Source organism: Moschus berezovskii, chromosome 22 (genome assembly GCF_049115385.1).
Source record: "Moschus berezovskii isolate FMDL1 chromosome 22, NW_MosBer_1.0, whole genome shotgun sequence".
NCBI classification, from domain to species: Eukaryota; Metazoa; Chordata; class Mammalia; order Artiodactyla; family Moschidae; genus Moschus; species Moschus berezovskii.
Window position 1 is genome coordinate 1,048,977 of NC_142481.1, and position 25,146 is coordinate 1,074,122.

General features: G+C 44.1%; 1 protein-coding gene, 1 non-coding gene and 1 pseudogene across 3 annotated transcripts; all 3 read right to left on the reverse strand.

The window, feature by feature from the left end:
* Positions 1 to 3,389: 3,389 nt before the first annotated feature.
* On the reverse strand, positions 3,390 to 9,216 carry LOC129546286 (uncharacterized; annotated as a pseudogene). The gene is made up of 3 exons (XR_016035868.1): positions 9,004 to 9,216; positions 8,284 to 8,410; positions 3,390 to 6,341 (listed from the first exon to the last, which is right to left on the reverse strand). The product of XR_016035868.1 is annotated as an uncharacterized LOC129546286 (transcript).
* A 5,681-nt stretch (positions 9,217 to 14,897) lies between these two features.
* Positions 14,898 to 17,142, reverse strand: LOC129546288 (zinc finger and SCAN domain-containing protein 4-like). Its single transcript, XM_055411155.2, has 3 exons — positions 16,747 to 17,142; positions 15,700 to 15,856; positions 14,898 to 15,607 (listed from the first exon to the last, which is right to left on the reverse strand). Exons 1-3 carry the CDS (start codon positions 17,140 to 17,142, stop codon positions 14,898 to 14,900), a joined length of 1,263 nt encoding a protein of 420 aa, XP_055267130.2.
* Positions 17,143 to 22,303: 5,161 nt separating this feature from the next.
* On the reverse strand, positions 22,304 to 22,410 carry LOC129547414 (U6 spliceosomal RNA). The gene has a single exon (XR_008684087.1). It is a non-coding gene; the product is annotated as a U6 spliceosomal RNA (small nuclear RNA).
* Between the last annotated feature and the right edge of the window lie 2,736 nt (positions 22,411 to 25,146).

The following is a 25,146-nucleotide window of genomic DNA, read 5'->3' on the forward strand; positions in this document are numbered from 1 at the left end:
CGGAGTTCACTCAAACTCACGTCCATCGAGTCGGTGACACCATCCAGCCATCTCATTCTCCGTTGTCCCCGTCTCCTCCCACCCCCAATCCCTCCTAGCATCAGACTCTTTTCCAGTGAGTCAACTCGTCGCATGAGGTGGCCAAAGTATTGGAGGAAAACCTCTTACCTGTCCCTAATTATTGCTTTAACATTAGTCATACTGCATCACATGTGAATTTTAGATACCTATAACTCTCTATCAGGCTTACCAGGTGGCTCAGTGGTAAAGAATCCACTTGCCAAGCATGAGACACAGGTTCAATCCCTCGTTGAAGAGACCCTGGAGTTGAAAATAGCAACTGCCCCAGTACATCTGCCTGGAAAATTCCATGGACAGAGAAGCCTGGAGGGCTATAGTTCATGGGGTTGCAAAGAGTCAGAAGCAATTGAGTTCACACATACATGCTAAACCACACCCCAGATTTCCAGACTTCTCTGTCCAGCTGCCCACCTGATGCCACCACTCATTTGTTCTCTGAAAAAAAATCTCAGAATGGAAACCCAGCCAAAAACAAAAACTCTTGATGTCTCCAAGGAAAATCACTCTACTACTGAACACCTCATCTCAAAGTTAGTGAAGCTTCCAGGCTTTCCGTCTCAAGACCAAAGCTTTACCATCAACCCTGACTCTTAGCTTTCTCTCTCACACCCTCAAAATCAGAAAATCTGGGCAGCCCATCTTAAATAATGAATCCAGAATCCAACCACTTCTTCCACTCCACAGCCACTACTCTGGTGCGTGGCCATGCATCAGGACTTCTGCAGTAGCCTCCTTCCTGGTTAGCCTTCCTCCTCCCAAAGTCTATTTTCCACTCCATAACCAGATGAAGCCTGGAAGTAAGGTTATCTCCCTCCTCTGTTCCAAATCTGCGTTACTTCCACAGCAGATGCCCAACTTCACAGGCAACCACATTACAAGACTGATTCCTCTCCCCCTGCTCTCTGTTCCTAAAAGAAAGATCTGTGCCCTGTTCCCAGCTGTGGCCACCCAACCAAGCACTTGCACATGCTGGTAGGTGTTCCCGAGATGATCATCTACACCTTTTCCCATTGGTGACAGAAAGATCAATTCCTCCAGAAAATCCTTTGGCCTGGACTCAGAATTAGTCTAGATGATTTCTCCCAGGTCCCCAGACCCAGGGCTGGGAAAATGGCAGGTGAAGAGACCTAGGACACCACAATCTCAGGTTCTATGAATGAGATCCAAACCAATGAGGGCCTGGGACACCCTCCACTTCCCTGTGTAGGTTCCATTAAGTGATTCTTCAGCCATGGGGATCTGTGAGTAGAAGCAAGCCATAGACATGCATTCCAAGGGGTTCAAACCTCACCGCACCTCTCCCCAGCCCTGGAGACCAGATAACCTTGGGTTAAAAGACTAAACTCTCGGCTTCAGTCAGCAGAGCTGCCTCTTTGCAGCTATGCTGGACAAGGACTCACCCTCCCTGCACCTCACTGCCCACATCACTCGCATTTCAGTCTGTTCTCTGAGTAGCTCTTGGAAAACTTTCAAAATCCTAAGTCAGACTGTCTTTCTTCTCTTCACAACTCTCCATGGCTTAATGGGTTCTCAGAAGTGAAAGTGAAATTAACTGCTCAGTCCTGTATGACTCTTTGTGACCCCACAGACTGTAGTCTGCCAGGCTCCCCCATCCGTGGAATTCTCCAGGCAAGAATACTAGAGAGGGTTACCATTCCCTTCTCTGATGAATCTTTCTCACCCAGCGATTGAACCCAGGTCTCCCACATTGCAGGTGGATTCTTTACTGTCTGAGCCCACAAAACTCTCAGCTTGACAGTCTAGGCAAGACTCCACCTCACACTCTCTGCTCTAGGCAGATACAAGACAGATCCCAGTTTTTTTTGAATTCTAACGCCACAGTCCAACCTCCAAGCCTCTGCACCTGTGGGTCCCTTTCCCACTCACCATCACACGGTCTGTCAGACACAGCCCATCAGTCCGTCCTACGCCTCATAGACAGTCTGTTAGTCCACACACGACCACCTCACTATCCTGGACCCCACTTCCTAGGCTGCAGGCACATGAGCAGGTGCCTTGGACTAAAGAGGAACTAAAGAGCCTCTTGATGAAAGTGAAAGAGGAGAGTGAAAAAGCTGGCTTAAAAGTCAACATTCAAAAAACTAAGATCATGGCATCCAGTCCCATTCCGTTCCGTCACTCAGTCGTGTCCAATTCTTTGTGACCCCGTGGACTGTAGCCTACCAGGCTTCTCCGTCCATGGGATTCTCCAGGCAAGAATACTGGAGTGGGTTACCGTTTCCTTCTCCAAGGGATCTTCCCGACCCAGGGATCGAACCCGGGTCTCCCGCATTGGAGGCAGATGCTTTAACCTCTGAGCCACCAGGGAAGCCCCCATTACTTCATGGCAAATAGATGGGGAAACAATGGAAAAAGTGAAAGACTTTACTTTCTTGGGCTCCAAAATCACTGCGGGCAGGGACTGCAGCCATAAAATTAAAAGACGCTTGCTCCCTGGAAGAAAAGCTATGACAAACCTAGACGGCATATTAAAAAGCAAAGACATTATTTTGCCAACAAAGGTCCAAATAGTCAAAGGTATGGTTTTTCCAATAGTCATGTATGGATGTGAATTGGATCACAAAGAAGGCTGAGAGCCAAAGAATGGATGCTTTTGAAGTGTGGTATTGGAGAAGTCTCTTGAGAGTCCCTTGGACTGCAAAATCAAAGCAATCAATCCTAAAGGAAATCAACCCTGACTATTCATTACAAGGACTGTTGCTGAAGCTGAAGTGCCAATACTTTGGCCACCTGATGTGAAAAGCCTACTCATTGGAAAAGACCCTGATGCTGGGAAAGATAGAAGGCAGAAGGAGAAGGGGACGACAGAGGATGAGATGGTTGGATGCCATCACTGACTTGATGGACATAAGTTTGAGCAAGCTCCAGGAGATGGTGAAGGACAGGGAAGCCTGGCTTTGCAGTCCATGGGGTCGCAAAGATTTGGACATGATTGAGTGACTGTACAACAAGAAAACACCAGAAATAACTCAAATATCCATAAATAGATGAATGGATGAACAGTCAATTATACATGGAAGAGAAAAGTACTGAGAAATAAGAATGTTCCTGTAAGGAACATTTAATGAATTAATGAACAATTAATTCACTAAATGAACAATTAATGAATCACAAAGTAACTATATAGCATCAATGAAATCAGAAAAAGATGTAAACATTTCATGATCAATCATAAAATTCTAAAACTACAATCTATTGTAAAGGAATGTACATAAATGGTTGTCTGTACAGCCAGGGCAAGTCAGGAGACTATAAAACAGCATGAGGAAAATATGCAGGTGACAGGAACACTCATTATCATAATAATGGTTTAACTTCTCAAACTGTACACTTCGAATATGTACAAGTTATTCTATACCTTCACAGAGGTTTAAAAACTGGTTCCATAATAAAAATCCAAATAAAAATCTAAATGCCCGATTCTTCAGAAAATGACTCCACTATCTTGATTCTCAAGACTTGAGGTGCCATCTCTTCTCAGTGGCAGGAAATATTGGCAAACAATGAAGGCCATCTCCCACTGAGTCAAGAGGACGGCTGACTGGATCATAAAACCACATATATGGACACAGTATCTCTCCACACTGCTTGTGTTGCCTGTATAGCAATGGCCTCGAGGTGAACAGCTCAGAAAGGCTAGAAGAATCCCCCCAACCCATTTATTTTGTCTGCCATTGACTTCGCAACATAAACATACCTGGAGGTCCTGAGATTTCTGGACATATTCATCCTGTAGGCACTCAGTAGAACATTTGTGGCTGTATCTTTAGAATAGGTACCTTCTTCCACACAGCTTGCTGCAGTCTCCTCCCCTCTCCAGTAACCAATGCTTCCATACCAACTGTGGTCTCCCCTGCCCCTGCAGTCTTACAACCATGGACACTAGCCTATGAATTCTGGGTGTCAGGGTACATGGCTCCTTTGGAGGAGAACTGGGGTTAAGATTCCCCTCAGCAGAGTTCGACATTGTGCATTATCCCTTTAAGCAAGGAAAAGCAAATTCATGTTGTCTCCAGTAATAGAATCCACAGACCTCCGGTATCCAGGCAAAAAATTATAATACAAAGTAGTCTTTCCTAGGAGGCCTTGGCAGCAATGCAAACTTCTACAAAACAAAAGTGCCATATTTGGCCATCTCAGGCACCTGAAGTTTGGATCTCCAATTACAAAAGTAATTTACCCCTCAGGTTGACAGTCGTATTGTGCTTTCAAACTATTCCACACAGTAAAGAGCATGTCCAAGACTAAGGTGCTTAAACTATAAGGCCTTTATTATTATACAAATCAGAGTAACATGCAGTAGGCAATTTCTGGGTCGGTGACTTGAAAGCCAGAAAACTCCATCACAAACACTACCTGAGACCAACTGTGTCCCTATAAAAGCTAGTTCTCTACAAGGACTCAGATAGCAGTCTTTGAGCCAACACAGGGTCAGGTCCAGGCCCTAACTTGTCAGAAAAAAGGGAATGAAGACTCCTTAAGGGCTGGTGATACTCATAATTTCCTCCAACACATGGGAGAGTACAGAGGCCAGTTGCTCTGAACAGACCAGGGTGTTGACTGATGTCAACCATCAGGACATGCCAGATGCTAGAGGTGAGATGGTTTCTGGCAAACAAGCTGGCAGTGAACCTGGCAGGTTACATGTGCTTCCCACACAACTGTGAAATTTACAGTGAATCAATCTGCAGTCTGTGGACATCTCAATATGAGATTTAACTTAGGTGCATGGTTCCTCACAGACGCTTACCTCCACCACAACTATACTAAGGAAGGAAAAAGCATACATTCAATGTTTCTATAAGGCCTTTTCCCAGTGTGAATTCTTTGGTATTGCCTGACATTAGATTTGCAGCTAAAGGGTTTCCTACATTCACTGCACATGAGCTCTCCTGTGTCGAAGGAGACTAGAGTAGTGAGTAAAAGATTTCCCACATTCATTGCACTTATAAGGCCTTGCTCCAGTGTGCACTGTTCGGTGTCGAATGAGATGGGTTTTGTGGCTAAAAGATTTTCCACACTCACTACATTCATAAGGCTTTTCTCCAGTGTGAACCCTTTGGTGTTGAATGAGGACAGATTTCTGACTAAAGGACTTCCCACATCCACTGCATTCATAAGGTTTTTCTCCAGTGTGAACTCTTTGGTGTTGAACAAGGAGAGATTTCTCACTGGAAGGTTTTTCACATTCAAGGCATTCATAAGATCTAACTCCAGGGTGAACTCTCCAGTGTCAAATGAGATGGGTTTTACAGATAAATGATTTCCCACATTCACTACACTCATAAGGCCTTGCTCCGGTGTGAGCTTTTTTGTGTCGAAGGAGGCCAGAACTTTGGTTAAACATCTTCCCACATTCACTGCATTTATAAGGCCTTTCATTAGTGTGAACTCTCTGGTGTTTAATGAGGATGGATTTCTGGATAAAAGATTTCCCACATTCACTGCATTCATAAGGCCTTTCTCCAGTGTGAACTCTTTGGTGTTGAATGAGATCGGATTTCTGGCCAAATGATCTCCCACGGTCACTGCACTCATAAGGCTTTGCTCCAGTGTGAACTCTCCAGTGTCGAATGAGGTGGGTTTTACGGCTAAAGAATTTTCCACATTCACTACACTCATTAGGCCTCTCTCCAATGTGAATTTACTGGTGCTGAACAAATCTGTATCTGCATTTGTCACACTCATCAAGACCCTCTCCAGTGCAAACTCTCTGGTGGTGAAGTGTATGAGTGTTGCCAAAAACTTTCTTGCATTAAATCCACTTCTGATGACTTTCTCCATTGTTCAAGGCCTCCTCACACTCAGTGCTGCTGGGTGGCTTCTCATGTTGAGAGTGGCCTGGTGCTGAGGAAGGCCCAAGGTAGCTAGGAAGTCCTTTCCACTCTCCTCACTAGGGACGGGCTTCCCTGACACGGAACATGCAGCTTGTCACAATCGAGGCCCCGTTCATGTCCATTTTAAAGGCTTTCTCTCCACTGCCATGCTCCTTGCACTGGTGAAGGTTTGGGTCAACCAGAAGCCTCTGGCCCACCCACCAAAGTATGGTGTCGGCCAAGGATATGCTGCCTGGAGCTCAGTCAGCTGCAAAATATCTTTCAAGACTGGGACACATTTCTCACAGAGATGAATCTTCTGGGTCGATGGACCTGACTAAGAAGTCCTGACCTGTGACTCTCCTACAGAAAGGCTCTGCTCAGAAGGTATCACCTCATCCCCCTCTGTTTCACACCAACAATCTGAAAGCGGAGAAACACTAATAATGTGCATGTGAGCTTTAGTGGGAAATGGAAGTCCCACAAAAAGGCACATCACACACATACATTCCAGCCAGTGAATGAAGCCATGTAAATGTTTTCAGGATGAGGCACTGATTTGAAGGGAGGGCTGCTCTGCAGTGACATGCCTCTAAAGATCACAGAAGGGAGACTTTCCAGAACAAAGGGCATAAATATGAATGCCACATGAGGAGGAGAGGCAGAATCAATGACTCACTCCTCTGCCAACAACCTTCAGCAAGATCTTGTCAGCTGAGATCATGTCCACACTACGCAGAAGGATGGCAGTGTCCAGGCCCATGGAAATACAACTGGAACTGAGAGGCTGGGTTCAAGGACTATTTAAGACTATGCACACACCTCACTTTACAGACATAACTCATTATCACGGCACTTTGCTCTATTGCCCTTTGTAGATACCACATTTTTTACCAGTTGAAGGTCTGTAGCAATGCTAAGTCCAGCAAGTCTATGAGAGCCAATTTCCCTATAGCATTTGCTCACTTTGTGTCTCTGTGTCACATTCTGGTAATTCTCACAATCTTTCAAACTATTTCAATATTATTATAGTTGCTATGGTGCTCTGTGAATCAATGATCTTTAATGTGACAACTATGAGTCACTGAAGGCTCAAACAATGGTTAGGATTTTTTGGCAAAAAAGTACTTTTTAATTAAGGTAGGTATATTGTTTTTTAGACATAATTTTATTACACACAATATACTAAAGGATGGTATAACTTCTATATGCACTGGGAAACAAAAAAATGTGTGATTCACTTTATTGCAGTGATCTGGAAACGAATCCACAATATCTCTGAAGAATGTCTATTAAGTGTAAGTCACTGTGGGAGAACTACAGAGGGTGCAGTGAAGACGAAAGTGATGCATGCAGATCAGAAAGGTGGGGACAGTCAGAAACTGAAATGACAAATCAAGAAAGTGTCTAGTATGCAAAAGAAAGTGTTGAGATGATCTGTGTCCAGTGTCATTTGCAACAAAACACTGGTGGACACACAGTAGGTTCCTAGTATGATTTAAACACAATCTCATTTTCATGCCCTCACCTCCTATGACACTCACTAGGGCCGGGCCTTCTTTGAGACCATCTTGCTCTGTTAATCCTGTAAAGCAATCAGGGCTCCCCCCACATCCCCCATTTCTGCAACTACATGAGACCTGAATGAAACATGTCCTTAGGGAAAAACAGGAAATGTCAGCACTGGTCCGAGCAACTCAAGAAACAAGAGACCACAGGAGAGGAAAGAATATTACAACAAAATCTCAAAACAGGGTCTTTCAAGAAAAACCTCCATATAGATAGTGACCATGACAAGGTCTGGAATTCCTGATATAGGCAGTCACAAGGAAGTCTTAAAATTAAAAGTTCTCATAACAAGGGAAAAAGGAAAATGCAACTCTGGATGGTGATGGAGGTTAACCAGACTTGCTGTTGTGAGCATTCTGCAGTATATACAAACATCAAATCTTTCTGTCATACACCTGAAACTAATATGTCCTATGTCAGTTATATTTTAGTTAAAAAAAAAAAGAGGAAAAGAGAAGAATCTGGGCCACGGGGTGTCATAGATACGGGCAGTCATCCAGCCAAGGAAAGGGCAGGAAATGCGAGCTCTATTAGGCTGACTGCCAGACTGACTCCCAGACACTTCCTTCCCTTCATGCCTCGGGGTAGCAGATGTTGGGGCTGCTTCAGGAGCACAGTGCTTAGGGCCATGCACACAGCTCAGCACTGGTACCCACAGCACATATGCCAGGAAGAGGGAAGGTAGCAGAGACCATGGTCCAGCTGTGGAATGGACAGAGTTGTCTCCTGGAGAGAGGGAAAGATGGGAAAAGACAGAGGTCAGTTGAGGACACTGGGAGGAATATGAAGGCCTTACCCAGGGACGTTGTAAGTGCAAAGTTCTCCAGCATCACATCACAATACAGGAACCTCTGTGTCTCATTAAGGAGCCTCCACTCCTCCTGGGAGAAGTAAATAGCCACATCTTCAAAGGTCGCACAGGCCTGCCATGATGGGGACAATTCGTTCCATGATCAGCTTCTTTCACAGGACCCCAAGTTCATCCACCCACCAATCAAACCCTGCTCACCCATCTCCCCATCTCCCCATCTCAGAGGAGATAACAGGCCTGGTGGCTCTGATGTGCACATTCTTCTCATGGTCCCTTTGATTACTTTGTCCACACACAGCAACAGGCAGGTGGGCAGACAGATGATCCCTAAGCTCTGGGCCTGGCATGCAGGGACTCCTCAGTTCCAGAAATGAAAGTATTTTAACTCCAAACTTCCCACTGCCAGGTGGGGTCCCTCCACCTGTCACCGTCTCCTAGGAGCCATCAGTCAGTCACAATATCCCACCCACAGCCACCTCACCGTCCTGGACCCCGGCGCCTGGGCTGCCGGCACGTGAACACTCGGGGCTTTAGTGTCTGGTAAGTGGCAACCCACTCCAGTGTTCTTGCCTGGAGAATCCCAGGGACGGCGGAGCCTGGTGGGCTGCCGTCTATGGGGTCGCACAGAGTCGGACACGACTGAAGAGGCTTAGCAGCAGCAGCAGCAGGATAAGGGCGGTGCGGGCCCTAAGGATCAGCGTTTACCTGAGACGGGTCCCTCAGCGCCGCAGCCGCCATCGGACTCTGAGGGCGGAGCGGGGACAGGAGCGTCAGGAGAGACGGGGGGACGCGGGAAGAGCGGTTTCTCTCCTGGGCCTGGGGCGGAAAGAATCTGCCCTCGGACTGTCTCGATCTGCATTCGCCGCTCCGGAACCTGAGACTGGGCGATAGCACCCAGGAGCCGACAGATCGACCGCCACCAGGAGAATGCCGGAAGTCCCGCCCCAACGCGATGCTCACACAGAAAGTACTCTTCTCCTGAGTTCTGATTGGCTTAAAGCCGAAGGCAATCGGGGCAGAATCGTCTGGGAAATGTAGTTCTCCCGGTTCTATACCTGAGCTCGGAGCACAGTTTACCAGGATCTCCAGGTAAACTCGCAGGGTGAGGGCCATGAGTGCAAAGAAGATTCCGGAACCCTGAAATAAAGGTTTGGGACATCAGCCTTTCTCTTTAAACAGTCTTGAAGCCTGTGGAGTCCTGCGGGGGAAAAGACTTCTGAAAGGACACATATATCTGGAAGACTGTGATCCAAGGCCGCTTTTGCTGAATATAAATAAGCCCAGTCTCCGGAACCAGAGGGAGCGCACAGCTCTTCTTAAAAATGTGTGCTCGAAATGAATTCTAAATATCTAGGCAAAAGATGTACTCATGTGTACAGAGCAAAGAACAACAACACAACACCTGATGGAAAGCCGAACAAAACCAGAGTAATCTAGGGAAAATATCTCGTGTTCACAGACACAGTGGCATGATTTGTTCCAAATTCCAAGCAACCTTCTTGCTAACACCAGTGGACATAGAATCTGTGTGATGCTATACTCAAGGATTTAAACCCATTCAAACATAAATAAATAAAAGTGAGGAAAGAACAACCAAAAAAAAAAATTGGGGTCATCAAAATCTGATCTCTTTGATGAGAAGTGATTACTGTCATGGTCTGGGTGCGGGTTGGAAAAGAATTTCCAAACATGAGACAGAATGAGCGTGAAATAAAATTTATTGGAATGGGAGACTCAGTTAGAACAGCGGGCCAGCTCAAGGGAAAACTGACGTTGAACAGGGGTTCTTAGTCCACTTTTATGTCCAGGGTACAAGGAGTGGGATGGGGGTCTTGCAGGTCATTTGCTGATTGGGTGAGGCGTGTATACGTGAGGGAAGAGTAGGGCAAATACATTCTCTTTATGGGATGGGAGGGGAGACAGGTTATACTGTTCCATTAGTAGTTACAACATGCAGGAAGGAAGGATGATAAGGGTCTGGTTTTTCCATTCCTGCATTCCAAGACCCTGCTTGGTTTTATCTGCTTTTTAGTCCTTGGGTAAACACAATTATCATTTCTACTGCTATTTGCTGGAGAAGACTCTTGAGAGTCCCTTGTACTGCAAGGAGATCCAACCAGTCCATTCTGAAGAAGATCAATCCTGGGTGTTCATTGGAAGGACTGATGCTGAAGCTGAAACTGCAATACTTTGGCCACCTCATGCGACGAGTTGACTCACTGGAAAAGACTCTGATGCTGGGAAAGGTTGGGGGCGGGAGGAGAAGGGGACAACAGAGAATGAGATGGCTGGATGGCATCACCGACTCTGTGGACATGAGTTTGAGTGAACTCCGGGAGTTGGTGATGGACAGGGTGGCCTGGCGTGCTGTGATTCATGGGGTCGCAGAGAGTCGGACATGACTGAGCGATTGAACGGAACTGAACTGAACTGAACTGTTATTGCAAAGAGTGCGTCTGCGTGGGGAGTGGAGATGATTCCAGAAAAAGTTGTGAAATGAAAATCACTGAAAGCTGTTAATGCAGTTTTTCAAAAATAGTGGCTGGATAGCTCTGGCAACATATTTGCAGAGGATTGAAAAACAAAAGTTAAGATCTCAAAGAAAACTGAGCAGGACACAAGAGTCTGCGAATAGACAGTTATCTGAACAGTGGCTACGTGGAAACTTTGGTCACTCAGGATTTTGTCTTAGAAATTTGATTATTTTTTCATTCTTTAAAACAATAATACTTTGAAGTATAGTTTTAAGACTTTTAAAGTAGCCTTAAAACAGTAAAAACGTAAAATGGATAGGAATCTGGGGTCATGTTCATTCGATTCTTTAATAAAGAATTAAATGTTTAATAAAAAATTAAATGTTCGATGAGTATCTACTGATTTTCAAGCTCTATTGTAGTTTTGTATTTACATAAAGGTTTTGCCACATTCCACAGCCATGAAACCTCTCTCCAGTGTGAACTCCCAAGTGGTCACTGAGATGGGAGTTTGGCTAACAGATTTACCCTATTCACTACCCTACAAATAAGGTCTTTCCCAGGGTGTACTGCCTAGAGCTGAACACCTGAGCACTTGCTGTAAAAGCTTCCTTACTTGTAGGCTAGACTTGTAAAGCCTTTTCCCAGTACAGACTGTAAGATGGTGATCAAGAACGTCTTTGTGGCCAGAAGAAGTGAACTGATTAGGTGCCTCTTATTCTTAGGACACACATGGGGGTAAGGTAGGGTGAGGACATGAAGAACCCTGAATTACATGACGAGGGTCGCTCAACACGGTGACTGCCATCCCAGGTGTGCCTTGAGCGGGATCCCTAAGGGGAGGAGGAGAAGTACAGGATCCAAGCACATTTGTTATTCATCATCGTTGACCTTCAGATATATCGCTGTGAAGTTGGCCCCACTAGGGACAATGGGCATGAGTTTGAGAAACTCTGGGAGATGGTGAAGGACAGGGAAACCTGGCGTGCTGCAGTCCTTGGGGTTGCAAAGAGACACCACTCAGCAACGACAACAGGGACAATGGGAAGTGGCGCTGCCAACTTCTGGGAGCAGAGGAACAACTTAACTCCTTTTAAATGAGGCCAAAGGCTGATTTCTGGGAATCTTGTCTGTAGATCACCAGAATGTTGAGAAAGAAATCACTTCAGCCTCCATCAAGCGCAGCTACTTAGTAAAAATAACTGCTTGCCTGCATAGGTAGGGTAAGCCTCACAGAGCAGGAAGGGTACAGCCCTTTGCAGGTAGCTGGTGGTGTGCTTCATTACTCTGCTCCCTGTTACTAGGCAACAGGTCTTGCTAAGTCATTGGCCAGTGACTCAGTGGGCCCCGCCCACAAGCAACCAACTGTCAATGAGCAACCTGGTAGTTGTCCTGGTGAGCTATTGGTCAGCCCTGCCCACAGGTAACTGTCAATGAGGGACCATTGGGAAAATGATTCAGTCACAGGCCCATGATGTGGTGGTCATTAAGTGGAGAGTGAGGTAAGAAGCAGATTCAGACCTTCTCCTGGAGGCCCTCCAGCTCACCCATCTTGAGCCAGTGGGTGAGCTGGAGAGCCCAGGGAACAGACTGAGATGAACATCCTGAGCGCTCCAGGGCCCTTACTAAGGCCCTCCACTAGCCGTGGCCCAGCCATTGAGGCAGCGGTGAACCTCTCCCCCATCGCTTTCTCTGTGACCTAATAGCAGTGGCTGTCTGTGTGAGTTACAGTCTGTGAGACCTGGTCTTCCACTTTGGGCAGCCTGAGGAGACAGAGGGCCAGTTGGGTTGGATGCCTGGCTTCCTCAGGGATGACAGCTGGGCAGGATATGGGAACCTGGCCCTGAAGGAGCTGCCAACTGAGATCTGCCTTCTCTTAGCTAGGACTGGGACCTTGGAGGGTGAAAGTTGTGCCTTGGGACTTTGCCCTTTCTTGTCAGGATAGGTAATAATATCCATCTGGTAAAGACTTACAGGAACATCATTACATGGCCATGACCGGACCTCAAGAACAAAGGATCTGACACTGAGAAGTCCGCAACGGCCAACCATGCCCATCCCTCACCTCTTGCTTTTAAAGGGACTTGCTGAAAGCTTTTAGTAAGTTTGGGGTTCTTAGGGCACGAGCCACCCACCTCTGTATGAATCTATAAGAAACCTTTCTCTGTTTCAGACTCTAATGTTTAGTATTGATGGGCCTCACTCTGTGTCAGGCACACGGACTTGTGATTTCGGTAACAATTTATGGCACCCCAGATAGGACCTCTGTGCCCATGCAGGTTGATCCCAGCTAGGGACAGCCCCTTCCCAAGTTCCCAGAAACTGCTCCAGGGAGTTTTCATTTTTCTCACGGGAACTGGAAGGGATTCTCCCTGACAGGTGCCAGCCACTCAAGGGATGAGGCTGTTTGGAGCAGAGAAACGTCCAGAGCTATGGACCACATTTCATGTCACCTGGGGTAAGTTACTCAAGCTTGCATAGGCTGGGAATTCTGTCCACTCCAAAAAAACCAACCGCCACTTAAAAAAAATTTTTTATGAAGTCCAGTTTATTTTTTCTATTGTTGTTTCTGCTTTTGGTGTCTTATCTAAAATACCATGACCTAATCCAAGGTCATGAATATTTACTTATTTTCTTTTAAGAGCTTTAGAGTTAAACTCTTACATTTAGGTCTTTGATCCATTTCAAGTTAATTTTTGTATCTGGTATTAGGTTGGGGGTTCAATTTCATTCTTTTGCATTTGGACTTTTTACTTATTTTTTACTAATTTGACTGTGCTGATGGACTTTTTCCATAGTTGCGGTGAGTGGGGGCCACTCTCTAGCTGTGGTGCACGGATTTCTAGTTGTGCTGGCCTCTCCCACTGTGGAGCATGGCCTCTAGAGCATTCAGGCTTCAGTAGTTTCAGCACGCCAGTTCAGTAGTTGCACTTCCAAGGCTCTATAGCACAGGCTGAATAGTTGTGGCACAGGGAATTTGTTGCCCTGCAGCATGTGGGATCTTCCTATATCAGGAATCCAACCTGTGTCTCCTGCATTGGCAGGCTCATTTTCCACCACTGAACCATCAGAGAAGTCCCCAACTGCCACTTTTGAAGAGCCTGGAGCAAAAGCAGAGGGTCAGGAGCAAAAGTAGGGTGCTTAGCCCCACCTTGGGGAGCAAGCAAACAAGGGAACCTATTATTTGTTTTCGCTCCCCTCTGCTGCAGCATGGACCTCAATAAAGCCTTGCCTGAATTTCTTTTCTGGCCTCTGGTCAATTTCTGTTGATTAAGAAAGGAGGCCAAGAACCCTCCTTTGGTTGGTAACAAAGCAATTTTATTGAGCTTCAGGGGAAGGTCGAGGCCTGGGAGGAAAATAAGATCTGATGTTCTCAGCGGGACCCAGATCTCCCCAGATACACAGTTGCTGAAAAGCTGAAGCCCACAAGATAAAAGGTGTGGACAGAGAACAGGGTAGCAGGCAGCCAAAGCCTCAGTTCAGTTCAGTTCAGTCGCTCAGTCATGTCCGACTCTTTGCGACCCCATGAATCACAGCACGCCAGGCCTCCCTGTCCATCACCAACTCACGGAGTTCACTCAAACTCATGTCCATCGAGTCGGTGATGCCATCCAGCCATCTCATTCTCTGTTGTCCCCTTCTCCTCCCGCCCCCAATCCCTCCCAGCATCAGAGTTTTTTCCAGTGAGTCAACTCTTCACATGAGGTGGCCAAAGTATTGGAGTTTCAGCTTTAGCATCAGTCCTTCCAATGAACACCCAGGATTGATCTCAGTGGACCACTATGAACTGGTGATCACGTGTTCTGGCATGGGAACTCATTGTCTTCTCATGTGGGGCTAAATTTTAAAAATAACACCAATCTTAAAGATAAATTCATGTACTAAATAGATATTTATTAGTTGTTTGAAATGTGTCAGCTATTTCAAAGCACCCAGGATAAGTTAGTGAAAAAAACTGAGAAACTACTTGTCTTCTTTAAACTTACATTTGGGTGGTGTGAGATAATGGGAATAACATGAGGAAATTATAAAGTATATTCTAAATAGAGAAATACTATGGAAATCTACATATTCACATACATATTTATGTCCATTACATTGGGGCCGTAGCCAAGGAAGCTTAATTTAGTGTGGAGCACTTTTGAGGGTAGTTTTCTGGTGAAACCTAAGATGGCGGTGGTAGGTGGAGGACTGGCGGAAGCGTCTCTGGCAGAGGGAACACTCATAGGGCTTCTCTCCCGTGTGGGTTCTCTCATGAGCTCGAAGGTTGGTTTTGTGGGTGAAAGCCATTTCACATGTGCTGCACGCGAAGGGCTTCTCTCCTGTATGAATCCTCTGATGCACGTGGAGGTCTGATGCCTGGAAGAAGCCTTTGCCACACTCGCCACAAATATATGTCCTCTCATTATTGTGTCTTTTCTGGTGAACTCTGAACCGAGAGGAATGTCTGAAGGTCTTGGGACATCTCTCACATCTGTATACTTCTGGGGCTCTGTCGGATCTTTCCTGGTGTTCCCCACATGCAGAAGTCCCCTCAGAGCTCTGGTGGGTAGAAACAGGCTCAGGGGTGACCTGGTCTGGTTCCACTTCCATGAGGACATCTTGAGAGGAGGCTCCTTTCAGGAATCTGTCCTGGGGCCTGGAGGGGCATGGACTGGCTCCTCTTCTGGAGCTTCGTGGATTCTCCAGAGAAACACCTCCTTCTTCCAGTCTTGGATGGTTCTCTTCTTGGACAATGATTAGGGAAGGTATTTGATTGCTTGGACTAGTAATACTGTCATTTACTTGATGAGTTTTCACAGAAATGTTGCCATCATTTTCTTTATCTTCATTTCCTGTAGGAGGCGAAAAAGTGACTCAGTGAAGTTGCACCCAAGAAAGAGCCCACACAAGCCACCCCTCTGGGACGTAGGCTCTGCCCACTCACTTTGTCCTGTTTCCAGAGATGTATCTTGCACAATCCAGGACTGAGTCCCCATGTTCACCCCTCCTGTCGACAACTGACTGGTTAGATGAAAAACGATTTCTTTTAAGGGCATATTTTCTGAAAAGAGGGCTTCCTGCCCCTGCATGTGGACATGGATCTATTAAAAAAAAAAAAAGGCATGATTATTCACACATGGATCTACCATGTGATAAAACCGGTTTTGGAAAACCCACCTCAGTCAGGCTTTCCCAATATCTTTGTACTGTGCGTTCCCACACCTCTTTGTCCTGCCCTTATTTCTGCTTATATCAAATTTCATGGTAATTTCTTTTTTAGTGGGTCTTCCATAATGAATAAGGATGAATACTGAGAGTCCCTTGGACTTCAAGGAGATCAAACTAGTCAATCCTAAAGGAAATCAACCCTGAATATTCATTGGAAGGATTAAAGCTGAAGCTGAAACTCCAGTACTTTGGCCACTTGATGCGAAGAGCTAACTCATTAGGAAAGACCTTGATGCTGGAGAAGATTGAGGGCAAAAGGAAAAGGGGGTAACAGAGGATGAGATGGTTGGTTGGCATCACTGACTCAATGCATATGGATTTGAGCAAACTCCAGGAGATAGTGGAGGGAGGGAAGCCTGGCGTGCTGCAGCCCATGGGGTCTCAAAGAGTCGGACACAACTGAGTGGACAATAACAAGGCTTTCTGAGGGAAGAACCAGCTCTTGTCAAGGCATTTCTCATCCTAAGGTTTCTGCCCAATTGACATTTTCTCAGTGGGGGCCTCTTAGCACTTCACCAATGAAAATCAATTACACTAATTAATATGTTGGTTCCTATATGCCATATTGAATAAACACACAAAATGTTTATTCTTGCTTACTTGGGATAGTAAATATTTGTCTGGGTGAGGAAGAGTGATCTGACTAATAACTTGGTCTACAGTAACCTTTCTTTCTCTTCTTACAGGCATTGACAACTTAATGTATTATTTATTCCTTACTCCTTTCTGCCCCTCATCCCAGAGATCAGAACGCTCTACTTACCAAGTCAGGAAGCTTTATGCAGTCATCATGCAGGTCTTCCGTGAATTTCTCCAGGTCTCCACCACTTGCTTCCCATTTCTTTTTCAAAGTAGACTTTTCACTGCAGTGCTTATTGATCATAAATTGTTCCAGGGCAAGTTGAAAAATAATTTCATCCTTGCTGTGTTTTTCTGGCTGCAACCATAAATGAAATGACTTATAGAGTCTTTGCAGTTCCTGGCTTGCACGTGAGTTATTGCCATTTTGCAATAAGCTGGGCTGAGTGTTCTGCAACTTAGAGATATCCTCTGCTGTTTGCAGAGTGGGTCCTCGACTGGGGATAAAGTCTGTACTTGCTGACTTTGAGTCATCCTTGGATGGTTCACGCTGAAATGATGCTCTGAAACCTAAATCCATTCTTGGAAGTGTTTCTTATAGATTCAACTGTCAGGATTTTTAGTTCTTGACGACTTTTGCTTCTGGAGATCTGCTTTAAAACAACATCAGGAGATTTATAAATAATATTTTATAAGTTTTCTTCTTTCTTATTTTCTTATCTCACTATTTAGGTAACAATCAAATGTTGCACAAAGGCTGCATATGTTGATAGTGTTGGATGCTTAAAGGTCATACAATAGAAACAGGAGGTTTGTATCTAATTATATATATCACCAGTATAATTAAAAAAGAAAGAGAAAGCATACATTTCAGGCTCAGATAACTTCATAGGTAAATTTTGAGAAGCTTAAGAAAGTAATAACTCTAATAATACACAAATTCTCACAGAGCATAGGGAAAGAGGAGACATTCCTATTTTAATTAATGAACCTTCCTGATCATGAAACTTTACAAGTGCATTAAAGTAAGAACAACTACTGTCTAGTAATTCACATGAGTATAGATGTAAAAATCCTCAACTAAATATCTGCAAATGAAACTAAGTCATGTGTAAAGAAAGTATATTATGTGTAGATGAATTCTATATTCTGCATGCATTTTGGGTTAAATTTCAAAAAGCCACATAATTTACCACAGTAATAGAACTGAAAGAATATACTACCACATAAGCAGATACATTGAATATGTTTAATAAATATGTTTAATAAAACTCAGTACTCAATCCTAAGAAAGACACTTGCTAAGCTAGGAATAGAAGGAAACTTTCACTGTGATAAAATAATTACAAAATAACTACAACAAAAATTACTCTTAAAATTACAACAAAAATTGTTCTTAAAAGTTTTATTCTTAGGATTGAGAGATGGAAGTCTATTGTCAACTCTATACAACATATGACTGGTACCCAGCCAGTTAAATAAGATCAGAAAATGTATCAAGGACTTCTCTGGTGGTCCAGTGGTTAGGACTCTGTGCTTTCACTGCAGGGGACATGGACTCCATCCCTGATCAGAGAGCTAAGATTGCATATGCTGCATGGCATGGCTGAAAACAATTTAAAAATTTTTTAATGTAAAAAAGAAAATGTATCAACTATTATTTCTAGATGGCCCAATTTTATTTGGGAAAAAACCCTAAATATCTACAAATATTAGACTAGATGAATTTAGCAAGGTGCCTTTTACAAGGTCAATATTCCAAAAGCAATTTTTATAAGAGAAATAAAATTAAAGTAATAACTTTTATCATAATTTCCAACATTAAATACCTATGAACAAATCTAATGTAAGATATGCAAGTTATCTGTAGATAACTACAAGATAATAAATGTATGAAGAGAAAAGCCATGTTTATGAATTGATTGAAAAGCTCAATATTATTGGAAATGGAAGTTTTCTCTGGATGGATTGTATAGTCAATGCATTTTCAAGGAAAATCCAGAATATGTGTGTGTGAGAGAGAGAGAGAGAAAACTGACAAAGCCAAAAAATAGACAGGGTATTTCTGAAGAATAAATTTGGAGGGAGACTTCCCTGGTGGTCCAGTGGCCAAGACTCTGATCTCCCAATGTAGGGGGCTTGGGTTCAATCCCTGGTCAGGAAACTTATATCCCACATGCTGCAAATAAGACCCAGTGCAGCCAAACAAATAATAAATAAAAATAAATATTAAAAAATAAGCTTGGAAGATTTACACAATCAGATAGTAAAATACTATTGAAATTATAATAATTAAGATGGTGTCATAGTGCCACAGAAATAGAAAATAGAGCAACATAACAGAATAGTGTCCCAATACAGAGTGACATATATTCAGTCACTTGATTTATGGAAGACATAAGACTTGCTCAATATAATTAAAGTGTTAGTTGCTCAGTCCTATCTGACTCTTTGCAACCCCATGGACCGTAACCAGTCAGGCTCCTCTGTCCATGGAAGTCTCCAGGCAAGAATATTAGAGTGGGTAACCATTTCCTTGTCCAGGGGATCTTGCTGGAGGATTGAAACCGGTCTCCTGCATTGTATGCAGATTCTTTACCATCTGAGCCAACAGGGAAGCCACCAGTTAAAAAAGGCAATGATCTGTATAAAGTATGTTCTTTTAATTACTGTAAGAAAGTAAAACATTAGAAAAAATAGAGAAAAGTGAACCAAATAGAAGCAATAGGATGGAATCCATATGCTTTATTTCTCTGTGCTGAAAACGGCATCAGGCACAGACATCTGTCTGGCTACCCCAGCTACATCACTGCGACACAGTTCACTGATACATCACTTAGGAGGAAAATTTCCCTCATCGCATCTCCTGTTTTGTTTTTCCCTCCAAAGTTACTCTTCCTTGTAAACAACATTTGTCTCTGCTTCACTGTGTTTATCAAAGTTACAACTTTATTATGGTTTATCTGTATTTCTAATCCCTGCCCTTTCCCACTGGTGTGTGGAAGCAAGTACAGATGGCACTATAGTTAATAATACAGAATTACATATTTGAAAGTTGCTAAGAAAGTAAACATTTTTAATTTTTTGAGAGTAAATCTTAAATGTTCTCATCATAAGAAAAAAATTTTCACAACTATATATAGTGATGATATTAACAACTTATTTTAGTGATTTTAATTAGCCATGAAAATAAGATTTTTATTTAAAAAGTCATGAAATTAAAAGATGCTTGCTCCTTGGAAGAAAAGCTATGACCTACCTAGACAGCATATTAAAAAGCAGAGACATTACTTTACCAACAAAGTTCCGTCTAGGTCAAAATTATGGTTTTTCCAGTAGCCACGTATGGATTTGAGAGTTGGACCATAAAGAAAGCTGAGTGCCAAATAATTGATGCTTTGAACTGTGGTGTTGGAGAAGACTCTTGGAGAGTCCCTTGGACTGCAAGGACATCCAACCAATCAATCCTAAAGGAAATCAGTTCTGATCATTGGAAGGACTGATGCTGAAGTTGAAGCTTCAATCTTCAATACTTTGGCCACTTGATGTGAACTGACTTATTGGAAAAGACCCTGATGCTGGGAAAGATTGAAGGCAGGAGAAGAAGGGGACGAGAGAATGAGATGGTTGAATGGTATCACCGACTTGATGGACATGAGTTTGAGCAAACTCCCGGAGTTGGTGATGGACAGGGAAGCCTGGCGTCCTATAGTCTATGGGTTGCAGAGTAGGACACAGCTGAGCAACTGAACTGAACTGATTTTAGTGATTGTTTCACAATATTATAAGTATCAAATCATTATACTGTACATCTGAAAGTTTGTTTGATGTTTTGCTTGTTTTTTTTTTTTTTTGCACTGCTGGGCCCTTGGAAGTAAAAGTGTGGAGTCTTAATGACTGAACTGCCAGGGAATTCCCCATTTGAAACTAATATAATGCCATATATCAATTATACCTCACTAAAAAATGATTAAGTCCATCTTGTATATAATTTGCCTATTTTGTGTCCTTTTCAATTTTCCATATGGTTAGTAATTCAAGGATTCAAATATATATATATATATATATATTTTTTTCAATTTTATACCATAAAACAAAAGGGCTTGGTGGGAGTATGATAGGCGCACAGAAAACAAATTGTTTTCTGTTGCATACCTCCATGCTAAGTCATTTCGTGTCCAACTTTTTTTGACCCCATAGATTGTAGCCCGATAGGCTCCTCTGTCCATGGGATTTTCCAGGTAAGAATACTGGAATGGGTTGCCATTTCCTCCTCCAGGGCATCTTCCCCACCCAGGGATCAAATCTCTTACATCTCCTGCATTGGCAGCAGATTCTCTGCCACTAATGCCACCTGGGAAGCCCTGGTTTCTGTTAGTTGGTGATATTTCACATTTGGTGTCAACCTCATCAAGCAGTCTGATCGGATCAACTGCCTTGATCTCATCAATAAAAAAGCAAAGATAAATCCAGAAGGACCCCATAGGAGAAAATTTAATACATTCTTTCCTTTTCTTAATGCATTTATTACATACTGGCAGATGGCCCTATATAACTCTAATCCTCTAAGGACACCCCGTTTTACCATTCTTTTCCCTCAGGGAGAACTATCAAATCCTTCCCAGCAGCACAGAGCCTAGCTGGGGCATGCATTCCCCTGAGCCACAGCTTAGGTGCTCCGGGTGGCTCTCCATATCCGAGTACACTGGCCTGTTATTATTTTTTTGTAGATCCCATGGTCTCTCCATCTGGGCCTCCCCACAAGTTCTTTCAGGACAACCCCAGGCACACACGGGCCATCTGGTCACACTTGCAGACATGCACTCAACCCCACAGGGACACTGTGGGGCTTTGAGGTTAAGACCTTGGAATTTGGGACTTCTCTGGTGGTCCAGTTAAGAATCTGCTTTGCAATGAAGGGGACACAGGATCAATTCCTGCTCCGGGAAGTAAGACCCTGCATGACCCAAAGTGTGCCAGAGTGGGGAAGGGAAGAAAAAGAAAGAAGTGTCTTCAGTCAGGCTATGTCTTTAAACAGAGTTCAAATATCAAAGCCTCTGGGGCCAGAGAAGTCGTAAAAAAAACCATCCTCTAAGCTTGGACAAGTGGGCTTCCCATGTGGCTCGGTGGCAAAGAATCCGCTGGCCAATGCAGGAACTACAGGTGACGCAGGTTCCATCCCTGGGTGGGGACGATCCCCTGGAGGAGGAAAGGGCAACCCACGCCAGTATTCTTGCCTGGAGAATCCCAAGTTCAGGAGAGCCTGGCTACAGTTCATGGGGTCACAAAGAGTTGGACACGACTGAGGGCCTGTACCAGAAAGCTTGGAAAAGTCAGTACCTATGAATTTTCCCCACATACGAATGCACTGAGCTTTGGCTCAAGTACGAAGTTTGAAGTTTTCCCTTTGTCCAGGAAACTCACCTCCTCCAGAAGACTGAACCTCAAGCTGGGTGATCCTGGGCTGACAGCTGAGGACTCTTCGCTGTGTGACTTGCTCTCTGAACTGGGTTCATCTGGTCTGCCCTCCCAAAGCTCCTCCCTTTTATAGGGCCTGGGGTAGTAATGCATTTAAAGACATGATTGGATAAAACATGCTTGTTGATGCAATCTTTGGAATTTTCATCCAGCTCCAGCTTTCTATAGTTAAGCAAACTAATATTTCTGCAGTGAAGTGTAACAACACGCACACTAATTGGAGGTATAAAGCTTAGTCTCATCTTCTGATCAAGTTTTCTTTGTTTAATATAGAACATTTCATAAATATGCCTGTTGTCCTTGCTCAGGGGCCATGCTAACCATCTCTGTATCATTCCAATTTTAGTACCTGTGTTGCCTCAGTGTGTACTGATCAGGTTTTGTTCTAAGTGAGTGTAATAGAAACTTTTTTTAAAAATGCACTTAATTTTGGCTGTGCTGGGTCTTTATTGCAACGCCCTGGCTTCTCATTGTGGTGGCTTCTCTTGCGCTCCACAGACCTCAGTAGTTGCAGCACACGGGCTTAGTTGCTCCATGGCATGTGGGATCTTCCTGGACCAGGGAGCAAACTGGTATCTCCAGCATTGGCAGGTGCACTACCCACTGTACCACCAGGGAAGCCCCTTTGGTACCACTTGCTAATTTTCCAGGACTTGTGGATCACGAGCGAGGCAGAGCACAAGGTTAATATTCTTTCCTCTTGTGCTAGTTTGGGGCTTGTGAGTCAGAGGGTTGCCCCAGGACCCCACAGGAGAGGTTCCTAGTCCAGCAAAGTTGCAGGGGCTGAAACTTAGATCATTTCAAGGGAAGAGAGACAGTGGTGATTATCTTACACTGACAAAGTGCACCATCTGAGAGACTGAATGTGAGGACTGAGAGTGAAGCTGGACTCATGTTCTAAGGCTTCTGGTTTAAAAATCGGCTGTTGGCAGGTCGTGTACTGAGTCCCACAGGCCTCAACCAAGAGTTCTCATGCTGCAACTAAAGATCCCGTGCACCTCAATGAAGACCGAAGATCTCACGTGACATGACCAAGACCTGGTCAGCCAAATAAATAGCTTTTAAAAAAGAAAGAAAAGAAAGGCAACGGGAGGAGATCCTTTGGAACTCCTCCCCTCCATTTCCCAACTCACATGGAGTGAGTCACCACCCCATGTAAGATGAGGCAGAGTAAGAGTATGGAGAAAAACAAAAGGGTGTATTTGACAAGAAAGGGGCCAGTGCAGCAGCCAGGTCATTATCTGTTCTCTTCTTTCAGTTGGATCCAGGGTCAAACCAATCTTCACCCTTCCACTGCCAGGACCCTCAGTCTTGTCAACTAAATTTCAATTAGCAGTCAAGAAGAAAATGGAAACTTTTATTCAAGTCAAACTGAAGGTTATAACCCAGAAGACAGGCTTTCAGAATCTCTGAGAAACGTTGCACCTGTTAGAAGTCGAAGGCACAGTCATATATATTTTTGAGACAAACGACCGTACATCAAAGTGACATACAGACATTTTACATAAACTTCACTAATGCTACAGGGTCCAGGTCAGCGCATGTACAAGGCAAGCAACAAGTCCCTAAGACTCCTACAGAGTGGGGAACAACACTGATCCTTTAAGACAGGAGTCCCCAGTCTCCAGGATCTAATGCTTGGTGATCTGAGGTGGAGCTAATATAATAATAATAGAAATAAAGTGCACAATAATTATAATGTACTTGAATCATCCTGAAACCATCCTCTGTACCCCGTTCCATGGAAAAATAGTTTTCCACAAAACTTGTCCCTGGAGGACTTCTCTGGTATTCCAGTGGCTAAGACTCTCTGCTCCCAAAGCAGGGGGCCCAGGTTCAATCCTTGGCTGGAGAATTAAGATCCCACATGCCAAAAAAATTAAAAAAAAACACAACTTGTCCCTGGTGCCAGAAAGGTTGGGGACTGATGTTTAAGAAATAACTGTGGGGACTACCCTGGTGGTCCAGTGACCGGGACTTTATGCTCCAAATGTAGGGGGCCTAGGTTCAATCCCTGGTCAGGGAACTAGATCCCACATGCCACAAGTAAAACTCAGCACAGCCAAATAAAAAGAAATTTTTTAAAGTAGTTACATTGTGCAACTTCCTTGGCTGTCCGGTGGTTAAGACACTGCACTTCCACTGCAGAGGGCATGAGTTTGATCTCTGGTCAGGGATCTAAGATTCCATAGGCCGCGTGGCCAAACAAAACAAAAGTTACGTCGCTAGTGTCAGAAGAAAGAAAACAAAAAACAGAAACATTCCTTTTTATGGTTCACCAGGAATTCCCTCCTGTGAGGGAACCTGGTTAATGTATAACACAGATGCACACCAAAGGGGGAGAGGCGAGGCCCAAACAAACACACAGAGAATTTTATGTTTAAGGTGACTTGTCTTACCTTCAAATATAAATTTTGTGTCATCAGTCCATCCTCTGCCTCTTGGCTAGCTGAAGTCAACTCCTGACTGGCCTCTCCTCTTTTCGCCAGGCTTCAGTCTATTCTTAAAGTGGCCACTAGAGGGAGCCTGTTCTACAGTCCTCTTGTCCTGGTGCGGCTCCACCTTGACTTAGCAGAACTTCCCCAACTGGGAGGGGAAGGACCTGCTACCCCATGCCACCCCCACCTTCTTCCCGTCTGCCTGAACACACTTTCTTCTTCTTTTTTTTCTTTAAAGGATAAGTAATCTCATAATCATTGAGAGAATCAGAACCATCGCTGACACCCACTCTGGGTAGGATTGGCAACTTCAGTAATTTTAGATGGGGAAACAATGGAAACAGTGACAGACTTCATTTTCTTGGTCTTCAAAACCACTGCAGATGGTGACTGCAGCCATGAAGTTAAAAGACGCTTGCTCCTTGGAAGAAAAGCTATAACCAACCTAGAGAGCATATTAAAAAGCAGAGACATCTCTTTGATGACAAAGGTCTGTCTAATCAAAGCTATGGTTTTACCATTAGTCATGTATGGATGTGAGAGTTGGACCATAAAGAAAGCTGAGCGCTGAAGAATGGATGCTTCTGAACTGTGGTGTTGGAGAAGACTCTTGAGAGTCCCTTGGACTGCAAGGAGATCCAGCCAATCCATCCTAAAGGAAATCAGTC

Coding starts and splice junctions, on each gene's coding strand:
- LOC129546288 (XM_055411155.2), bottom strand. CDS start 17,142: ATGGATTTAGGTTTCAGAGCATCATTTCAGCGTGAACCATCCAAGGAT. Junction 15,857..16,746: donor GCATAAAGCTTCCTGACTTG/GTAAGTAGAGCG, acceptor TTTTTTTAATAG/ATCCATGTCCACATGCAGGG. Junction 15,608..15,699: donor ATCTCTGGAAACAGGACAAA/GTGAGTGGGCAG, acceptor CGCCTCCTACAG/GAAATGAAGATAAAGAAAAT.